The 23,042-nt window shown below is 33.1% G+C and overlaps 3 protein-coding genes across 3 annotated transcripts; all 3 read left to right on the top strand.

Annotated features, from left to right (window-relative positions):
• Positions 1–950: 950 nt before the first annotated feature.
• LOC132299550 (mitochondrial outer membrane import complex protein METAXIN-like) lies at positions 951–8,539 on the top strand. The gene is made up of 6 exons (XM_059796249.1): positions 951–1,325; positions 3,937–4,271; positions 4,460–4,536; positions 4,731–4,791; positions 6,748–6,910; positions 7,912–8,539. Exons 1-6 carry the CDS (start codon positions 1,169–1,171, stop codon positions 8,085–8,087), a joined length of 969 nt encoding a protein of 322 aa, XP_059652232.1. The 5' UTR covers positions 951–1,168; the 3' UTR covers positions 8,088–8,539.
• Positions 8,540–12,553: 4,014 nt separating this feature from the next.
• On the top strand, positions 12,554–19,180 carry LOC132299549 (ATP-citrate synthase alpha chain protein 2). The gene is made up of 13 exons (XM_059796248.1): positions 12,554–12,709; positions 12,826–12,973; positions 14,380–14,556; positions 14,641–14,802; positions 14,964–15,044; positions 15,441–15,492; positions 15,809–15,923; positions 16,030–16,111; positions 17,387–17,482; positions 17,617–17,718; positions 17,817–17,933; positions 18,019–18,135; positions 18,798–19,180. The coding sequence occupies exons 2-13, from the start codon at positions 12,875–12,877 to the stop codon at positions 18,867–18,869; spliced, it is 1,272 nt and encodes a 423-aa protein (XP_059652231.1). The 5' UTR covers positions 12,554–12,709; positions 12,826–12,874; the 3' UTR covers positions 18,870–19,180.
• Positions 19,181–20,957: 1,777 nt separating this feature from the next.
• On the top strand, positions 20,958–21,287 carry LOC132301120 (MFS18 protein-like). Its single transcript, XM_059798399.1, has one exon. It carries the CDS (start codon positions 20,958–20,960, stop codon positions 21,285–21,287), a length of 330 nt encoding a protein of 109 aa, XP_059654382.1.
• Positions 21,288–23,042: the final 1,755 nt, after the last annotated feature.

Here is a 23,042-nt window from a genome sequence, read left to right as displayed (position 1 = left end):
CGAAATTAAACATGTAAAACTATTTGACTATAATAATAATAATAATGATGGTAAGTTCATGAGAAAGAGTGTTATTATACATATGCATTATATTTGTTTTCTGTTTTTTTTTCTCCTTGATTTACTCAATTATAATATATATATATATATATATATATATATATATTATATTCGGTTTTTCTTTCTTTAATCTTTGATTTCCTCTTGATTTATTCCTTTTGTTTCCCTTATTTCTTCTTTGATTTATTCCTTTTGTCTGTAACTTTATTTCTCATATATTGTGTATCAATACAATGTAAACATATCAAGAAATTAATAAGAGAAATGTAGCTTAATAGCTTTTGATCCGTGCATATAGACCGAACCATCTAGATACTGTGTTTTTAATCTTTCTCTATTTCATCTTCTTATTTTATATCTTATATTTTCCGCACTATGAACCCTGTGAATGTGGGATGGGGGAGGATTACACGTGCTCGGTGATAATTTATTGAATGTTCTCAGAGATCTGATATTATCATAAAAAAAATTTAAATAAATAATAATAGTAATAACAAAATCCTACAACTACCTTATATGGTGAATAAATTAACTTTAAAGAAAAAAAAAGGTTGGATAAAATTAGATTAATGATGTTTTATGCTACTTTTATTTTTTCTTTATTTTACTTTTGCCACCAAACAAAAGAAATTGAAGTACTGTTCTGGGAATTTTTTTTTTAAAAGAAAAGAAAAGAAAACTGCGATTGGGTTGAAATAGTAAAGGATTTTAAAGCAAAAGCGTGTTTATTTTATATGTTAAAAATTTGTTTATTTTTTAACCCAAGTAATTTATAAATTAGGGAGGCATTATGTGTACAAAATGTTAGCGTGACACATTTCTTGGAGCCTAATTAAATTAATTCGAAACCTGACATTTTTTATTATTATTATTTTTTTAACCCTCAATTCGTTACGCGGCATCCAACAATTCCCAAAATAAGGGTTTTACTCCCACAGTCACTCCTCGGTCAAGAAACCCTACAAGTGATTGCATCAAAACACTAGGGTTTAACATCTCTTTCTTCTCCAATTGAACTCCTTTTTTTTCATTATTCTGAATAGAGTTTAGCGAATCAGAGAAAGGAGGAGAGAGCTCAGTGCGGTCATTTATACACATATACATACACATGGATGAAGTTAACAACAGAGAACTGACTCTTGTGACTAGAAAACCCTGTTTTGGTTTGCCAACTGCGTGCCCGTCATGCTTGCCCGTTTACATTTATCTAAGATTTGCGAAAGTTCCCTTTAACTTGGATTACAATCTAATTCACCCTGATTCAGGTACTCTCTCTATACATATGTGTGTATGTATGTATCTCAAGATATGTAATTGTGTAATTTCTTCTTGTGTTCATGTTTCTATTCCTTCCCTGTTTGGTGCTATCTAGTTCTCGAATGGTGTTCTGTTTGATGTTAATTCATCACGTGTCTTGATGGGTTTTTTTTGTTTTTTGTGACATTGTATTTTTTTTTAGCTTGGTTAACTCAATCAGATATAAAAAGGCGGAACGGTCTTTTATTGTTCTCTGAAAACTGTTTTATGTTCTCTTTTATTGAGAACTGTTTTCTGAGTTACAAATCAAGCAAGTCCATTTTGTCATATTTGCATTACCTTGAAAACAAAATTCGTTTTCAACAAAATTCTTGGATAATAGCAAGTTAGAATGCACTTATAATGAGGGACGGTTGTTTATCTTGTTTTGATTATGTAAGCATGGATAACCTAGATGTGATGGATAGATGGAAGCTTTGTTGGTTACATTTTCGCAATTATATAAAAAATAATGATATTTTTTAACACGTCTGGGGTTGTGGCAGGAAGGTGTCTAGGAGTATTTGAGAAGTGTTGATGTTTGACACTAATGTGCATCCTTCTTAGAAGTGTTCTGTGCTTCGTAGATCATTCATCGTTGCCATTTTTTTATTTTTTATTTAATAAAAAAATGGCACTTATCTGGAGGGCTATTTTAAATGATTGGCTTGCTAGAAACCGCGATTTTCTAATGGAATATGAATAGACTAGGAACATAACAACTATACATAAACTAAAGTCAATACTAAATAAAGTATGACAAACATAAACTTACAACTAAAAATGCCATCAACCATTTGGGGTTCAGCCATTAGGGGTAGTAATATGAATAAACTTGTACAAACCAAACCTATGGCTTTATTCGTACGAAACAGCTGCTCTTATGTGCTAATTTGTGTCCCAGTGGTTCTGCCTGGCCTTATCGTGTCAAGTGGACTGGTTGTCATGATTTACACTCGTCTTGGATGTGCTTGTATCATTGGACCAATCTTTTGAAGGGGTGACAGTGTAATTTGACAAAATTTCCCCTTTCCTTGGCACATATAAATTCTTCAAACATGTTATAATCTTACAGAGTGTTCTTTCAGAAGTAAGGCTTTGTATAATGTAGCAAAAAAAGAGAGAAGGGAAGAGTTTAAGAAGCCTTCAACAGTTCAATCTTAAGAGGGCATTTGACGATCATTGGATTGTTACCAAGTTTAGTGCTTCCTCCTTAGTGGGATGTCTGTTTAAAATTACTGAACTGGTAATCTATGGAGTGTTACTTTGCTACGACTTCTGGTATATGAGTGTTTCTCTTCTGTAGCTGGTTTTTTTTTGAGTAAGCCAGTGAATCACATAGTTTAAACTAAGTTGGGGATAATGATATATAAGTTAGGGGTAAAATTTTGGAATTTGAGAGGGTTTAAGATAGCTAGATAAGGGGAAATATTTCATTTATGGAACGAAACTAGCAACCAGAAGTAGAAAAATAAACTGACAAGAAGAAAAGTAATGCAGAAGCAGTTAAGATCAATGGAAAATACTTATCAAAAAAAAAAAAAAGATCAATGGAAAATAGATACTAACAAATGAACATTTCTGTTATCTAGGCTTAGTTATTCATATAGGCGTAGGAGTGGTGTAATTCTGGAGTGATTTGCAATCCACATGCATTTGGGAGTCTGAAAGAAAAGTATTTTACAACACCATTATGAAACCAACCATACTTTGTGGAACCAAATACTTTGAATTTAATACACAAGGAGTTTGTAAACGTGGGGTTTGATGTGGATACTAGCAAGATTGCAAAGAAAAACTTTGAAGTGAACTCATTGACGAGAAGTTGGAAGTAGCACTAATTGGCAATAAAGAGAAAAGTTAGAAAACTAGTTAAAATGATCTAGTCATGCGAAATAAGGACCAATAACTGCATTAGTGATGAGGAGGAGTGGCATGGTTCAATTGGTAGGGTGAGAGGAAGACCAAAACTGTTAGGGGAGATTTGACTCTCATGGTTAGCTACTTATCTCAAATTGTGCCTTTGAATGGGATGGTTGACAAAACATGATTGATGTAGCAAACCCTAGATAATTGCACAAAGATTCATTGAGTTGAGTTGTGTGGCTTTATTGAGTTGAGCTGTATACTCACTATAACCAGAAGAAGCATGTTCAGATTTTAATCACTCCTTTATCTTGTCTATAATTTATTCTTTGGATCCGGCTTATATTTATACATTGGCTATTGATAACGCAAAAAGGCAAAAAACTTTATATAGTGGTTTAAAGATTTTTTGAGTTCATACACTTCGTAGAAGGAGGACATTATTCTTGTTCGACCATGTTTTGTAGCATAATAAAGGAGTGGCTAAACTCGAATTTAATATTTCTCACTTGGAAAGATGATTTTATCACCGTGAATTACTCATTTATTGTTTTAATTGAAATGTGTAGTTGTTGTAGCATGCATTTCTGTAAATTAATTGCTAATTAATTTCAACATGAGCAAATGATTAGTGGTCCATAATTTTATTATAATCAATAAATATGCACATTGATCACAGTTACCATAACATGTTGGTTGATTTAATTTTGCTAGATCAAATTCCATATGTTGAGTCTGGTGTTTATGTGGCCTATAACAATGAGAAGGGTGGAGTTATTGAGAGCTTAAGAGAAGATGGTATTGTTGATTTGGATTCTGAAGTCCATGCTATTCCAGAATGGTTATCAATGAAGGCAATGATCAATTCATGGCTTGCAGATGCAATAATGTACGAACTCTGGGTGGGTTCTGATGGCAGTTCTGCACATAAGATTTATTATTCAGATCTTCCATGGCCAATTGGAAAATTTCTATATTTCAAGCAAACTCGTGTTGCAAAGCAACAACTTGGGATAACAAAAGAAAATGCTGAACGAAGAGAAGAAGAGGTACTATTTCCATCACTCTTCTCTATTCCCCTCTCTCTTATAAAAGTACGTTTTCTAGGGGGTTTCTGCTGCTGTTTGGTGGGTACCCACTAAGGGAATTGATTATTTCTTCTTTCTTTATCGTTTTATTACTTGCACAATACACAAATGCCTTAAATATAAAATTATCACTGCTTTTTATTGGGCAGATTTACAGGAGAGCAACTATTGCTTATGGAGCCTTGTCAACTAGATTAGGGGAACGGTCCTTTTTCTTTGAAGACAGGTGACTCCTGAAGAAATGGCATTATAAATTTCTTTTAACCACAAGTCAAATGGTTCACACAACTTTTATGGTCTTAAATGGTTGTCACGAGCTCACTTATAAAAATAAATAAATAAATAAAAATGTTGTCATTAGCTGATAAATGATATTGATGCACTATTGATGTTCCCACCTTTCGTTGTTCTTTAATACAGGCCAACAAGTTTGGATGCAGTTTTCCTTGGGCATGTGCTTTTTACACTTCAAGCATTACCCGTGAGTGCTTTATGAACTGTACCGCAGTTCTTATCTTTCTTGTATTCGATTGTGGTTCATTGAAGATGCATTCATGCTAAAAAGAACCAATTTCTGTTGCCTTAGAAAGTACATTGTTTTTTTTTTTTTTTTTTTTTTTTTTTTTTTAAATTAGAAATAGAAATGTTGATCCCAAGCATGAGATTGTATGATATTTTAGTCCCTAAGGCTGTTAACGGGTTCCACAATTATAAAATTTAGACGTCAGTAGGAGTCTACAAATCAACTCTAGTTTTATACCATCTGCTGTTGATCTGTATGACTGTTAAATGATTTCAAGTTTTCAAACTACTATAAATTGCTGTGAAAATTTTAATTTAGATTCAGGCTTCTTCATCCCCTAAAATTGAAAGGTAAATTCCTCGAAACAATTATTAAGACCAGGCATACTTTATGGGACATAATGTTGAACGATGAAGAAACAATATATTCATAAATGAGTTTGACTGAAATATGAATGTTGAGATGGGTGTGTTGTAAGACAAGAAAGGTCAAATTTTGAAATGTATGCATTCATGAGATGTTTGAAGTAGTAGTGCCAGTTGGTAATAAGATTAGAAAAATCCCGATTAAGATGGTTTTGCCATGGGCATCAAAGACCAATAACTGCAGACCCAAGGAAGAACATGCGGTCTACATTGAGGGTATGATAGAAAAAGGGACTAAAACTAACATGGATTGATATATTTATGGAAGATATGATAACGCGTGGTTTGTCTGACGTTATGGCCCAAGATATAGCTGATTGATGAAACAAGATTCATGTCGCCAACCTCGAGTAGTTTGGAAAAGTTTTGGTTAAGTAAGTATCGGCTTCCACATGAGCTTTGGTTAAGGAAAGTTTTGGTTAAACCATCTAATTGAAGATTGTAGGCATTTTGTTTTGGTGATAGATGAGCTTTGGTGAAATGTTGCACTTTGGCAGTTGACGGACCCTAGCTTTTAACAGTTCATATATGAGCAATTTGGTACACCCTTCCTCTTCTCCTATTCCTCCGTCTTCTATCATCACATGTTGGATGTCTAGTTTTGATTATTGAAGATTTGTTTAAAACTGGGTAGGGTCAAATATGGGATGTACATCAAATATTTTCAGCTTTTATTTACACGGATCCACTTTACTAGAAACATTAAGTTGTCAGCAAAATCATCAGTCTCTTGGGTATCCATTTTCAAACACTGACAGTCCCAAGTTTCGGTTAATCATATTAAAGCTGTTAATGGAGGATTTCTGCTGCTAAAATAGTAGAATTAAAATTCTTCTAATGGGATCTCAAGATCTGCTGACACTTGAGCCAATGATAGAGGCACACTGTTACTTGAAGTAGTGAATAGATAAATAAGAAGCTGGCTTGGAGCCATTTGGGGTGTTGTTCAAACACAAAGCCTTGATGACAACTAAGAATTGTGTCTGTGTGTACCATATATACTCCGTTGGAAATTAATTTACTTGTCTTTCAAAATAACATCATATCCTAGCATTATATCTGCGTAAAATCTACATATAACTTCAAAGTGTACTTGACCATAACATGCGACATTGAGCGTCAGAGTTGTTGACATTCTTGTTTTTTTTTTTTAAATTAAAAAATGTAGAATTGTGTGATTTACCGAAGAGGATGGTTTTTGATTAGAGAAAAGAAGAAAAAAATGTGATTTTGACTAAAATGTACTTGACCATGATGTGTGTCATTGAAGAATGCATGCAATCCTCTATATTCTGGTCTTTTTAGTATTATATGTATTAGGTTTTGTAACAAACTTATTTGAACGGATGAAACATTTTTGTTACATATTTGTAAAAGATGGTCCGGTTCAAACTTTCTGATTTCCATCAAATTATTGAAATAGTCTGAACTTCTTTTACCTGTGGTATATTAAGAATGGTTGCCGCAATCTTTGATAATGTGCCAATAGGAAACATCAGTTCTGCGGAGCAAGCTCTTGGAGCGTAATAATCTTGTGCAGTATGCTGAAAAACTTCAGATGTCATTCTTAGAAGCTGGTTCCTCTTCTTCTATTCCACATGTCCGCTCAGATCCATCATCATATGCACCAAAACGAGGTCCCTCAAATTGGAGTAAGTTACTTTCAGTTTTCCATGCATGGATTTTTTCTTCTGCTAGTTTATTCTTTTAGTTGTTTCTATTTTCATGGGTTGATAGACACCATAGACTAGTACGGTATGGTTTCAGTTGCCCAATAAAAATTCTATTAAGAAAACAACGCCCTGAATCATAAGTCATAACGGCCAAGGCATGAGGTATTCCTTGAAACATTGTTGGTTAATTTGAGCTTTATCCCCATATCATGGCTTTGGTATTCTGGAGCTTTTTTTAAGCTCATGTTTGTAGTTCTCTGTTTTTAATGAAAAAGGTGGGTTCATAATTTTTTTTGGTAGATCTTGTCAACAGTTGGCTAGTGCGTAGGGATGCAACTTGGGTGGGTAATCTGAGCTTTAGCCCAAACCCAATCCAAATTTTCATGATCTAGGACAACATTTTTATGACTTGGGTTGGGCTTCTATTGAAAAACTATAACCCGAATTTAAACTGTGTTTCACTTAGGTTGAGATGTCGACAACCTGAGGCCATCCACCTCATGTGTGCGCAGACTTGCTTGCTTTGGAGGAGGGTTCTGCTTCTAGACAGCCATGCATGGCTACTCAACCAACATTCTTATTTGAGTTTTATTAACATCAAAGAGGTTTTACTAAATCAATGAGCAGATTATAATTGCATTTGTAATTGAGCATTTATGGTTGACATTAGAGTTGATGTGATTTAATGTTGAGGTTTCTTTTTTTTTTGATAAGTAAAAAATATATTAGAAAAGCGTTCAAAAGGGGAACGCGTCCCTAATACACAAAAACCATTCCTTACAGTTGAGAAAGTTTCATTATAACCGTTCCTTGCAGTTTGTGGTGTTTAACTTTTTACTTGCACATTCTGTGATTCTCTCTCTTTTGGATTAATTTCTGTTTGTAGAGTCTAATCCCAACTATCTACTTAAAGTTTTCTGTTCTTCCCCCTTCTTCGTGCATGGTTATAGAATTGACCTAGTAGTTTATAATCCATTCAGGTTCAAAACCCAAGAGCAAACCTAAGAGGGAAAAGACGGAGGAAGAGAAAACCTTCAGAAGAAGAGCCAAATACTTCTTATTAACACAGCTGGTAGCGGTTTTAGTCTTCTTGTCGCTCGTAAGTGGATCTGATGATACTGAAGTAGAGCTTGACGATGACGAGTACGATGATTAAAACAAACATTTATCAATTGAGTTTATTTCTTAAATCATTCTAGCTTTCCTTGGTTATGGGCCAAGCTTAATGAGATATTTCTTTTCCTTGTGCATGTAAATTTTGCAAATTATGCATGCACAAAAATTGATTGGATATTATTGTGAAATAGATCAAACGGGGGAATATCCAGTTTATTGTTTGAAGTAAATGTCTTCTTTGCATTTTTGGCTATGAATGTTCAACTTCAAATTGCGCGGATCATTTTAATTCAGTTTTGTTATGGCCGTCTTATTTTGCAGAAGACTACATGGATCTCTTTTTGTGTTCTAATTTGAGGAAAGTGTAGTATCTCTCACTTTTAGCTCTTTTTGTTTATAATCCATTGTTCTTTAGATTCTGTTTCAGATGATTTTATCAATAATGTTATTGAATAACTTGTATATATCATCAGTATGGTGGTATTTCTGTTCTGTTCTGGGATGCACATGTTGGTTTTCTGCACAAAGTGGTGGTATGGTGGCCTCTGAAATAAAAATTACAAAATGTCAAGCTTAGCCCTAGCCTTGATGTTAATGTGTTTTGCCGTCTACACCATTTATATGTTCAATATATATCCCTAGCCCTAATAATGTTAGTTTTGTTTTACCATCCGAATCATTTCTGTATGCAATTATTTATTGTTTTTCTTTGAAAGACGAGATTTTAACTAGTGTTTGGCTTCATAGTTAGCACTGGATCAAGATACGAGCTTCTGTTTTGTGTGATATGGAGCAATTGCTCTGATTATTTCATGCTGGGAATTTTAATTCCAATCTTTTCTTGTTGCATCACTTTACTACTACTACCTTACTGCAAATATTTTCATTTTCATTTTCTATCAGCATATAGTTTAGTATCACATGCTTTACTGCAAGTATTGAGTTGCCGGCGAACTTGTCATGTTGCTTTTGAAAAATGTTATCAAATTATATTTTCTGTTTGGTTACAAAAAATGTGAAGGAAAGGGAATTGGAATTCTAAATGAAATAAATTACAGCTAACATCCTAAACACCCACTAGTCTTTTTTTTTTAATCCAGAACACCCACTAGTTCTATGTTCTGAAGTTTCTTTTATTTTCTCATCCTAAGCAAACAGGAGTTCCTTCAAGAGGCGAATTTGGTATCCGCGAGCGTTCGAGATTTATATGTGTCTCTGTGGGTGTGGGTAGTGTATGTATGTGTGTGTACATATATATATATATATATATATATATCGAATTGAGATTGTTCAGATGAAAAATGAAGGATTAGGAAGAAAAAACATTTAAAAACAGAAGTAGAAAGAGATCAAAGCAAATGGGGAGAGCTTGTGAGCTGCGAGTTCAAGTGTGCTTTTAAGCCTTTTATAGAGAAATCTTTTTGAAAAGAGACAAGTTGTTGAGATAAATTACTCTGAAAGCCACTGTGGCATTAAAATTACTAAAACCTCCCTTAAAAGTGGGGGAAAATTTTCTTACTAATTAAACAATTACTAGTATTATACTATGAAGCACTTAGCAAGGACATTCATATTGCAATTTTATTTTTTATTTTTATTTTTGCGGTAAGGAAATGTAAATGTGAAACTCACACTTTCAATTTTCTTGTAATTAATAAAACTATAAATGATTTTAATTCTACTCTCTCAATACAATTATGAGTTGACTCATTAGACTAGTGAATATGTTAATGAATGGACTCGATTATATTCATTTATTTTAAATATGGCTTATTCATTAGGAATTGTTTGAAAACTATTTTGTAAAAACTCATATTAAAAGAGGCACAAAGAACTGTCTTTTATAATTATTTAAAAATAAAAAATAATTTTTTTGTTTTGCAAATTTTGAGATCTATTTTTTTTTTTAAAAATAACCAAACATGTCATAAAGTTTTTAAAATTTCTTGACCTTTTGCTTTCAAGACCCTATTGTAGTAAATAAATAGTCTCTCTACTTTGGTTAATTTGTTAATTTTTCATTTTTTTTTTTTTTTTTTTGGTCTGAAACGTAACCACTTGGCAACACAACAAAAAGTTTTATGATTCTTTGAAGTAAATTAACAAAGGGCCAAAAGTATAATGAGGTAACCAGGATCACATCAAATAGCATTGGAGGAATTGGAAGAAAATGAAAAGCAATACCAAGGAAGAGTAAAAAATAATTAGTTTTCGTTTAAAATTAACGACGATGAAAAAAAGAAAAAAGAAAAAGAAAAAAAAGGGCCCCTTTAGTCACTCAAATAAGCAATATCGATATCCCTCACATTTACACATATTATACAGACACATACACATATACATATATCTGTATGCAGTTATGCACGCATCTCAAGGACTAGGGGAGTTTCAAAAGAAGGGATAAGAGATTTATGATCCATTTTATCCTTTTTCATAATAAATGAATTTCTGATTTCTCCTCTCCACTCACATTAAAGAACAGTTATTTATTTATGTTTTTTTTTTTTTTTTTCTTTTCTTTTTCCCCCTTTTCCCTTACCTTTGGACTAATTGTCCATTGCTCTTAATTTATTTTTTAACCAATTCTATTACTTTCTTATATTTTCCTCCTTTTTTTCATGACTATAAACACACGCATCCATAGGGGAGGAGCTGGGGAGCCGGCAGCGGCAATGGCCTCCCAATTTTTTTTTTGAATTTTTTTTTACTATCTCCTAAATATTAATTAATTTGTAAATTTTGTCCCTCAATCTATTAAAATTTTTAATTGGCCCCCCAATATTTTTGACACATATATTAACCAACCAAGTTTTTTTCAAAATTCTATTAATAGCCCCTAAATATTAATTAATTCCCCCCCCCCCCAAGTTTTTCAAAACACATATATTGACCCAAAATAAAGATTTTGAAAATAAATTTAATTTGTGTCTCTTTGAAATTTAATTTTTTTTCAACTTGCACTCTTTTAACTAAATATTATGAAACAAAAATTTAAGCTCATTATTATTATAGTCATTTCTTTTTGGTAAATTTTTTTTTCCTAAATGAAGAAAATTTTATAAATAAACAATAAAGTACAAAAAGAAAGTGAGATAAAAATTTCACTGAAACACACCCTTAGGAGTAAAGAGAAGCGTAGATAAGCCCACAACATTCCAAAACCTCCTAACTATCCTAGCAAATCTTGAAGGTTAACCCTTGCAACATCTAAGACATCCCAAACAATACATTTCAATAAAATAGAAGAGGATCGAACAATATTCGTGGGAAATCTGCCATTCCTTTCATTCCATAAATAATAGAGTGTTGCTGCGAAAATAACCTTGAAGACCTTATTCCCACAAGAATTGACAGCAAACTATAATCCCAGATCATTAGCAAAAGTTATGATACAACTCAATTTTTGAACCTTCCAATGCAACATGAACTAAAGTGTTGAAGACCTTATTCTTTTTGGTAATTCATTATTATAATTGTACAATATCTAATAATATTAATTCAAGAGAAAAAAAAAAGGAATAAAATAACTAATGTTTCTAGTGTTTGGTAAAAATGCATGATGCATTTTTTGTCAAACATTTTTGTAAAATAGTATTTACAAGAAAATTATCTAAAATTATATAACAATTTTATTGGTAAGTTCTAGAAATATTTGGAAAGAAGATAAATTAAAGTGTTGTCACTTTTAATAATATCATATATGCTAATACTTTTAGTTGTCACTTTGTGAATAACAAATGTTATAACTATTTGTATCTTGTTTAATAACTCAATAATAATCTTGTTGAATTTTAAATAGTTTTTTTTTGACTTAAAATTCATTATGTTTTTCTAATCTGATCTAGATGTATCTTTCTGAAGTAGAATCAAAGCAATTAATTTTCTTCTTCCAAAAATTAATTTTTTGAAAAACTGAAACAATTGATAAAAGAAAATTGATTTTATAACTATACTTATTTCTTTACTTTTGTTCTCCATATTTTTCTTTCTAACATTAATTTTTATTTATTTATTATTATTATTTTTTGTCTAAGTTGTATTTTTCTCATTTTAAAATTTTTTCAAAGATATATATACTATGACTAGTATTTAATATATATATATTATAATTGATTTATAATTTTTTTAAAATTTTTGTTACATCGTTCAAATTCGATTCCCAACTTTGCATTTCTAGCTTGTTCCTGGACATCTGCAATTTTTCTTTTTCTTTTTTTTTTTTTTTTTTCACATCAGCGCTCAAATTCCTTTTTCTGTTTTTAGGATAAAGAAGTTATATTTAGTTAAATGCGAATTAATTAATTTCCTCTTACTTGACTTGCCGAGTTAGGATAGGATAGGATAGGGTCGAAAAAAGGAAAAAAAAAAAAAAAATATATATATATATATATATATATATAATAATGTTATTATTCATTTTAAGTTGCAACCATGCTCTACTCTCTCATCTCCTAAGTCCTAACCAAACGCCATCATTTTACCATGTTTTCCCTCTCACTTAACCAAATGAGTTAGTTAAGACACGCGCACGCGCACGCACACGCACACGCACACGCACCAACGTTTCTTCTCTTTGCTAAAGTCGCCCACCAACTCCACATCAGAACTCATCGTCATATTTATCAGCTCTCTCTCTCTCTCCTGCACCATCTCTCGTGTTTGGTAAGTAAATTCGTCTCTTCGAAGCAAACCTCTTCTAGATTATATATATATATATATATAGATTCAATCAGAGTAGTGTATTTATTGTTGTCACATATCATTCGCTCTTTGTGCAGAACTAGTAGAAGAAGAATTTCATTGTGGTTTTAGTGGAACTTTATAAAAATGGCTAGAAAGAAGATCAGAGAGTACGATTCCAAGAGGCTTCTTAAGGAGCACTTGAAACGACTCGCCAAAATCGACCTTCAGATCTGCTCTGCTCAGGTATCTCTCAAACTCTGTCTCTCTATATTGTACTATCTATCAATCTGTTTATCATTCGTTTATTACTTTTTTAATATATATATATTTAGAATTATTGATGATCGTTTGTAATTGAAGTCTCTACATGTGCTCGACTTGAATACATCAATCTGATTTGAGTTTGTTTGATATCTGTTGTGGATTTTTTATTATTATTATTATTTTAATTTTCTGCTGAATTGAAATGATTTTTACTAGAGATTTGTTATTGAGACTCCAAGAAAAGCTCGGGGCACTCCACTTTCTTATGATATATGAATGGAAGTAGTGGACTTTTCAGGCTTTTTGTTAGAGTGTCAATTACTGGTTTGAGTTTTTGTGAAGATTGATCTTTGTAAGACAATTATGTGTTTCTGTTCTGGTCTTGGACACTATAGATTGTTCCAAGTGAGTTGAGATCAGTATCTCTGTACTACTTCAGTTTTTTTCTTTTTGGTTCATTTGCTAGTGAAAAGTACTCATTTTTGCTCCTGGAAGGCTGGAAGCGAAAATATGACAATAAAGTAGATATAGAAAACAGGGGTTTCCTTTGGTAAATTGATTTCAATAAATGATCTTTTTGGCGAAATTGCCTTAAATCAGAGTACAAAGATTGTTCTTTTAGAAGCAAAAAGCAGTTACCATTGATGCTATTACCATTATTGCTACCATGGACAGCTAATGGCATTCCTCCAAAAAGTTTTTCTTTGGAATTCAGGTAAAATGTTGAACTTTGGAAATAAGAAATTAAAACATAGTTTTGTTTGTGCGCACTTGTAAGGTAATAAAAGTGAAAATAGCCAAAAGAAAAAAGAAAGAAAAAGAATCTCATTGTTGCAGAAAAAAAAAATTGCTCTCATAACTTCAAATCAAAATATCAAATGGTGCATTCAGGCCTTCTCTTATTGCAATTGCATTTTTTTTTTTTTTTTAATTTTTTAATAATATATTTTATCATTTGAAATATTTCAAAAAAAATTATTTACATGGTTCTGAGAGAGGTTATGAAAAGAAGCTATATAAAAATTTGAAGTCTTTATATGGTATAATTGGACTTAGAAAACATAAAACACTTCCACTTTTATAAAAATTCAGATGTTTAAATTCTATGTTCTCATCAATAAATCCATTGGTTAAAAAGAAAAGAAAATCATATATACTTTGCTATTATTTTTTATACTGATTTTGTGGTCTTAAATGTGATGTTCTTGATAAATGAATGTAAATTGTCCTCAGGATTTTTTTATTGGCACTTCCATTTTGTTGTAGTTATGTTTACTTTTACTGCAAACTGACAGTTGAAATTGCCCTGTCATTTGAAAATATTTTGAGTACATCCCATTTTTATACTACTTACGGTTGTCATTCTGAAAAAAATTATTCCTTAGGTGAATGAGTCCACAGACTTCACCGAGTTAACAAACAAAGAACCATGGCTTTCATCCACAAGGTTGGTTGTGAAACCTGATATGTTGTTTGGGAAGCGTGGAAAGAGTGGCTTGGTCGCTCTGAATTTAGATCTAGCTCAAGTTGCTGAATTCGTGAAAGCACGTCTTGGCGTGGAGGTGATGGGCTAATTAAGTTTACCAGAAAACTCTTACTTTGCATGCGATTTCATTCTACTCATGCCTGACCTGGATTCTGTGCAGGTAGAGATGGGTGGCTGCAAGGCACCAATTACCACATTCATTGTCGAACCATTTGTTCCTCATGACCAAGAATATTACCTTTCCATTGTCTCTGATAGGCTTGGCTGCACTGTTAGCTTTTCAGAATGTGGGGGTATTGAAATTGAAGAAAACTGGGACAAGGTAAGTTGATACAATACTCGTGTCATTGCATTTATGCCTGCTTCTCTTAGTCTGACCCTATTGTTCTGTTTGAATGCATTTTTCCATCAATCATAGTTTGTGTCAATTATTTATTAGTCCTTGCATTAAAGTTGGCATTATTCAATTTTTTACTGGTACAGGTCAAAACTGTAATCCTTCCAACGGAAAAACATATGACACTGGATGCATGTGCTCCATTGATCGCTACACTTCCATTGGAGGTAAGTTTTAATATGTTCTTTCTAATTTTCAAGTTCTTTGTCATCATTTTAACTTGGAATGACTCATCTAGATTGGTGATACTGAAAGCTTTCTTCACACAAACAAGGCAATAGTTGTTTTTTTCCATGGATGTATAATTCATGCACCTTGACATTAGTTGCCATGATTCAAAATATGGAATTTGAGTTTTCATGGAGTTGGTAACTTATAGGAATTTATAGGTGTTTCATGTTCTCTACATAATGGAGACATCTAATGTCTTCTCATCTGCTTATTACTTGTTCTTATTTCTTTTCCACATCTTCCAACATTTTATTAGTTGAAATTCTTCATTCTTTTTCTCTTTTCTCCATAATTTGGATATAATGTGATGTTTGTACCTTTCTTGGATTCAGGTTCGAGGGAAAATTGGCGATTTCATAATGGGCGTCTTTGCTGTATTTCAAGGTAGGCAGTACTCAAGGATGGAAAATGCTTGTTTCCTGCCTCATTTGTGAAATATAAAAAATTACACTCAAAGGATTAGTTCTCCTTCGCCATCCAGTGAAGTTCTCTAAATATGCAAATGATGTAAGGATCTTCTCATGATTTTTCGTGGGTAGAAACTAATTGGAATTTTTGCAATTTGATGGAGGAAAAGATGTTAAATATAGTCCCCCCCTCCCCCTCCTCAGCGTATGATTGTTGATGCTTGTTTAAGAGGTGGTCATCCTCTGAAAATGACGCTGTTTACTTTCTATTTCTTTCATTATTTTGTTCACAGATCTGGATTTCAGTTTCCTTGAGATGAATCCCTTTACCCTTGTCAATGGGGAGCCATTCCCATTGGATATGAGAGGGGAATTGGATGACACTGCTGCTTTTAAGAACTTTAAGAAGTATGTGCTTGTTGTTTAATACATAGTAAATTAAATTCTGAACTGTTCATCTTAAAAATACCCTGTAGATTTTGCTATGTTATTATAACTTTTTTTATTCTTTCAGGTGGGGTAAGATAGAGTTTCCTTTGCCTTTCGGCAGAGTCCTGAGCCCAACAGAAAGTTTCGTACATACGTTGGACGAAAAAGTAAGTTCATAAAAAATTTTAAAAAAATATCATGCATGTATTTTGTCATAGAAATTTTCTGTGATTAATGATTATTTTTATTATTCTTTGTAAGCACGAGTGCTTCTGTTGTTATTCACTCAAATGATTTTAATGATATGTGCACCGGTTGATTTTGATTGTGAAGATTTAACGCCATAAACTGTTCTTGCGTTCCCCTTCTAGTTAATAAGTCTTTGAGTGATGAACTAAGGGCAAGACTATTTGATTACAAATCCTTAAGTTCCTTAAATTGGCTTGGTGATGATATTCTTGGAAGTATACCTCTTAATGTTCAGGTAAGAGCCTTCAAATATTGTTAATGGTTGTGCAAGAGCCAAGAGGCTATACGTTTTCCAATTTTAAATAGTGTCCCTTTAGCCTTTTATGTAAATCCATTGAGCCCAAATTCACATCCACGTAATTAAGAAATAAGCTTATTAACTGTAGATACAACTTGTTCTTCCCCCACCCCTCAACCACCCAGGGTTAGTAGATGCATTTTGTTTTGCTCCATTTTCTTTCAATCCTAAGAAGATACGCCTATCACATAATATACTAGATGTATTCATCCGTTTAACCCATCCTGTGATGACATTAATCATAGAGTCAAGATAGGATGTGTTAAATGGAGGATTGCATCTACTATATTGTGTGATAAGCATATCCCCTTTAGATTGAAAGGAAAGTTCTATCGAACAACTATTAGACCAGCCATACTTTATGGCATAGAATGTGGGCAGCTAGGAAACAACATATGCATAAGGTGAGTGGCGGAAGTGCGAATGTTGAGATGAATATGCGGTAAGATTAGGAAGGATAGAATTAGAAATGATCACATTCGAGAGATGGTTGGAGTTGCACAAATTCAAGATAAATAGAGAAAATCAGTTAATATGATTTGGACATGTGCAAAGATGACCTTTAAGTGCGTTAGCTAGGAAGAGTGATATAGTCCACATTGAGGGTACTATTGGGGGTAGAGGAAGGCGGCAAATTTAGTAAGGGATTATATGATAGCATGTACTTTTTGAATGAGGATATGGCCTTAAATAGAGTGGAATGAAAACATAGGATTCATGTATCCGACCCCAAGTAGTGGGGAAAAAGGCTTGTTGGTGGTGGTTGTATTTTCTTAGATAAATTGCTATCATTTGGTTTTTTCAACATAGACACAGTTCGGTCTGGAAATTGAAGTTTGCTTCTGCATCGGACAAAACCAAATGTATTAATCATATTATTGTGCTTACATTGCAGACTAGTGCATCTTTGAAATTTACCGTCTTGAACCCTAAAGGACGCATCTGGACAATGGTAGCTGGAGGTGGTGCAAGTGTAATATATGCTGATACTGTGAGTACTTCAAATATTGTAACCCCCAATCCTCCACTCATCATATGTCAAATGAGACACACTTAAATATTATTGTTGGAAAAATTCACACATTGATGATAATTTTTTATGATTTTTCCTTTCTGTTCAACTAGGTTGGAGATTTAGGTTATGCAACAGAGCTTGGTAATTATGCAGAGTATAGTGGTGCTCCAAATGAGGAGGAGGTGTTGCAATATGCCAGAGTTGTCATTGATGTAAGAAATTAAGCTTCATGTTCTTCCTGTGCAAAGTTAGAAGCTTTGGTACATCAATTTTATTGTTCTAACAATAACCATTTGTTTTTTGGTTGCAGTGTGCAACTGCGGATCCTGATGGTCGTAAGAGAGCCCTTCTCATTGGGGGAGGTATTGCTAACTTCACTGATGTTGCTGCTACTTTCAATGGGATTATTCGTGCTCTCAGGGAGAAGGTGTGTTCAAGTTAAATTATATGAATTGCCATTCAATAATTTGTTTTTTTAATTTACCTTAAAAGTTGCATTACTTCTTGGACAGGAATCTAAGTTAAAAGCATCAAGAATGCACATCTATGTTCGAAGAGGTGGTCCCAACTATCAGACCGGTTTGGCAAAGATGCGTGCCTTGGGAGAGGAACTGGGAGTTCCCCTTGAGGTATGAGATAGCATTCTACTTTCTGGATACGTTGTCACGTTTAGTTGGTTTTAGGCTTTTGATTGTCTTTACCTTATGATAAACTATAAGTAGCTGTACCACTTGTTATATGTGGAAAGCAACTAATAAATTGCCACCTGCAGTTCAGAAAAAATTGGGACCTTTTGTATTATATGGAAGTGTTTGCATCCAAAATAAATTAAGAAGAATAGAACGATGAGGTATATTCTATAGACTAAACTCCGTGCAAAGGCAAAAAAAATTCATTATTAATTTGGAGGTATAGTGGCTTTGGCTTTGATATTAACACAAAGGGCCTCATTTACCGGGAAAAAAGGGTAATAGGTTCTCATCAGTCTAGCACTCGAACTTTGTAGTTACTATGTATTTCATAAGTGCAATGTTGAATAAAAAGTAATATCTGAGATAATAATTTGAAGAATCATGGGCATTTTTGGTGTCTCTACCTGGTTTATGTGATTTACGTTGTACTGATACCATATTGAATTTCTTACCGTCATTATTCTGTAGTTCTGTTTTCTTATACTTGTATGGTTTCTCTAACTGAGGCTTTCTCTTCTGCGTGTTCCTACTCGAAAAAGCCTTTTTTAGTTTCCTATATGGAACTTAATGTATTATGTAATTTTCCCTTCTGGTTGCAGGTTTATGGACCTGAGGCTACAATGACCGGAATTTGTAAGCAGGCCATTGATTGCATCATGTCTGCAGCATAATCTCACCCTTTCTTTTCCCGCTTTCAAGTAATGCGAGGCATCTGTGATGGCACAAACTGAACAGGAATGTTTTTTACATTTTCCCAAGTTTTTCTTTTTTCATTTTGTAATGTTAATTTTCTCGAATTTTATACAAATTTCTGCAATAAAGATGTCACAGTCGCAACATACACTCATTGACTTTGTCAATGCTTTTGATTATTGATGACACTGCAGATCCTTTGTGGTCTATCTGAGAATGATGTAATTTCTTAAACATTGTTGGTAAGCCCAGTTGATGTGATTTGGAAGAAAATGTGTTTTTAACTTGATCTCTCTCTTAGCTTACTTATCCATGTGCAATTTTATTTTATTTTACCTATGTGACAGGATATAATTAGATGATGACACCGATTGCGATTGCGTGGTATAACCGGTGATGGAAGATTTTCTCCCTGGGATAGCATAAATGAGCTAGGCCCTCAAGTGAAAATTTCTAAGTCCTCACCCTACAGTTCTATTATAGATTAGGTAAAGGTTGATATGGGTTGGTGAAATGATGGTAAAAAGGTTAAAAATGCTGTACTTGTCTGGTAGACAGTGTGGGTAGTGTAACAGAAGTTGAAATTTTTTATCTACCAGAATAAAGAATCTGCCTTTATTAGGAAGTAAACAGAGTGTACAAACTTTGCTTGTATGTCCAGGTTTATTAACCTGTTTCATCTAATTTACTAAGTGCTTTAGTTGCCATATTGTTGGAATCAAATTAATTCCTCACATGTGTGTTACTTTTTCTACGAGCACTTTAGGAGTTGGTTCATTTAATTATTTTATTTTATTTAATTAATTATTTTTTTTGAAAGTGAGATTGCACTCTTGGCTTTCTATTTTGAAATCCAATCTGTATATTTCAAATGTGCAGTCACATAATGTTGGAGTGACTCGATACAAGTTGAGACTTAAAAGCAAAAATTGTACGTAATAAATTAATATATATATTAATAATTTCCTCTTCTATATTATTCTTTAGTTTATCTTTCGTATTTATTTTTAATGATAGTTATTCCATCATCTTCTCCTTAATTTTTCCTCATATAAATTATAGACACACTCTCACTTCAGTTTTTAAAAGAAAAACCACCTTAATGCAATACACATAAAATTCAGACATCGAAACCTGTTTTCTAACATGGATCTTTATTTAAATGGCCGTATCTACCAAAAAAAACAAAAAACAAGGAAACCAAGAACACACATGTAAGGCCTGAAAAAATTGTGTCCATTTCAAAGCCAGCATTGATATTGGCATTTAACTTGTTCAACAACTCTTGTTACTGTCAAATCCCAAACATAGAAAGTTTTAAGAGGGTAGGTTTGTGTGTGCAAATAAAAAAGAACAAAGTTAAAGGAAATGTTTTAAAGACCACACATGACACACACTATTATTCACACTAGGGTTTTAAAGGCTTTGAGCCTCTCATTTTCTCTTGTTAGGTTGGGCAAATCATAAATTCAGAACCAACACAATAAAAACCTTCTTAAATCCCTTCATAGAACCACCAACACATGTAACAAATGCTGCTTTGACAAATGAACCTTTGACGAAAAGACAATCTTGGCCTAAACAATGATACAAATTGCTAATTTAAAATATTGTTCTTAAAATTTTTATTTTCAATATATTTGGTCATTCACTGCTCCAAGGACTATATATATATATATGTTTCCAGTAAAAGAAAATTAAAATGAAAAGAAAAAGAAGCTATATATATAGTCCTACATTAATATTATATAAGAGGCCTTATTATTATTATTATTTTAAAAAAGAAAACATCCAAAGACCTTACGGACCGAATTAACGCGGACGTACCACGAGTCATGAATATGTTGTGTACCCTAAGGGCTCACTCTAGCGGTAAAACCACAACCAACACTCTAATATTCAACTCATTTACTATATGACGCATACACCAACATTTCTCTACTAATTAAGTTGATGGGACCCTCCCAAATTGGAAACGCTTGTACTATAAATTGTATTGCATGCAGACTCCTCTCTCTACTGTAACAAAAACCAGAGTTCTAGAGAGTAGAGAGAGAGAGGTTAAGATGGAGAGAGTTACTAAGGTTTTGCTGATCTTCACACTCTTTCTTGTAGTCTTCTCAGCTGAAGGAGGGAGGACCATCGAGAATAAGGAGAAGGTTGACCAGCCTCAGACCTTCTTTGGTGGCTTTCCAAGCCCTGGGCTCAGTGGATCATCATTCCCAAGCCCTGGGCTCAGCGGATTTCCGAGCCCAGGGCTCAGTGGGTCCTTTCCGAGCCCTGGGCTCAGCGGATCCTTCCCGAGCTTCAGCCCACCGGGAAGCTTTTGCTCGATCCCCGGTCTCTGTGTCCCGACCCAGCCCACGGTCCCTACTGTTGGGGGTGACTCACCGTGATAGAAGGGAGTGGACGTCTGTGACTTCGAACTCTACGTGCATGGTCCAGTAGTGTTGGTTGATGTTAATTAATTGTTCTAGGGTTAGGGTTTGCTTATGTTCTGATGTTGTTTTTAGCTCATTAATGTGTTGTCTACTGGTCGATGTTTGCTTTTAGTACTACTTGGATGGGCACAGCTAGTACGTGTTTGTGGAATCAGGACCCTGAACTTTGTTGAAAAAGTAAAACAAAGGTCAACATTTCATTAAATTGTGATGTTGACTGTTTCTATATGTACGGTCTTCATTTGGTTTGGGCTGTTTAGCATTTCCAACTATATTATATGAATGTCATCTGCAACATATATTTCATACGGTGGTTGTTTGCTAGTCTGCATGCTTATTTATATGAATGTATACCTCGTGTGTGAATTTCTAGCCTTGCCAATATATCAAAAAAACCTTGCAAGGTAGTTCAGCTAGTTAAGTTTTGGGTTTGCTCTTCAATGATTATCAGTTTGAATTTTTTCAGGACCATTGGAGGCTTATTCGGTCGTTAACTTCACTTCAGGGCCTCGTAAGATTAGTCGAGGTGCACGCAAGTTAGCCCGTACACCCACAATTGAATATATATATATATATATATATATATACTAAAAATATTCTTATAGTATATATATAGAGTGTATAACTTCTTATGTTTTAAAAAGTCCATAACATTTAATTTTGGAATAAATAAAGACCTGAATGCTAAAAAGACTAAAATGTTCTTCTATTGGTAAAAAACTAATTAAATGTGAAATGACTAAATTGTCTATCTTTCTTTTCTTTTAACGGACTTACATACATAGCATTAATGATAGATGTGTTATTTACCAAAAATGTAAATATTAGGAATATTTTTCTCACTTCATCCTTGATGAAAAGATATATATATGTGTGTAAAAGAGTTACAAGTCCAAGGACAGTCAATATTGCAATAATATGGTAAGAAATTTTTAAATATTTTGCGACACTCAGTAGGAGGAGAAAAAATATGGATCATTTCTAAATTTTTTAAATCTTGTTGGGAAAAGGACAAATGTTTTTGAATTTTGGAAAGTTTTCTTGAGGTCTTTTGTGAATTTTGTAGGAGTTCAGTGAGGGAATTTTTCCAATTATCAAAAATTGAGGCTAAAAGATGCAAATATAAAAAATTTCAGTCAAGGCATTTCAAGACCTTACAATGAGAAACCCTGACCAAACAAATGATATGTTTGTTGAAGAACATACTATATTATGATAAAAGTATGTCAAACCCCACCCACATAAAGTTTATCACGATAATAAATTGCAATTAATATTCAAACTGGTGACAGCAAAACGATTGTACAAATGTACGTTGAAAGATAGACAATATAGAAGATGGACAATAGTTAATTTTTTTTTTTTTTTAATTTTATAATTTCAGTAAAGACAATAGTATATAATTCAAAAACAAAATATCAGTTGTACATAAGACTTAAAAAAAAAAATTAATACGTGGGGCCAATTGCTCCCACTAAACATTAAACAGGTCCCTCCTTGCCTGGACGTAGACAAGTTTCCTACCCCATTTCAAGGCATGTTAAAGCTTTTAAGAGATAATACAAGGACAAAAAAAAAATTTGAAAAAATTACCCTCCCTTTAGCGTTTAGCAGTTGGACGCTGAAGATTTAACGTTAACACGTGACACATAGATCGATTGTTTTGATTAAAATACAATTACAAATACAATCAACTTCTCATTTATAAAA

The sequence above is a fragment of the Cornus florida genome, unplaced genomic scaffold (genome assembly GCF_030987335.1).
Source record: "Cornus florida cultivar Cherokee Brave unplaced genomic scaffold, ASM3098733v1 CherokeeBrave_3.0.0_Hap2_Chr03, whole genome shotgun sequence".
NCBI classification, from domain to species: domain Eukaryota; kingdom Viridiplantae; phylum Streptophyta; class Magnoliopsida; order Cornales; family Cornaceae; genus Cornus; species Cornus florida.
Note: the sequence above shows the minus strand (reverse complement) of the source record. Positions and strands in the feature narration are given on the sequence as shown.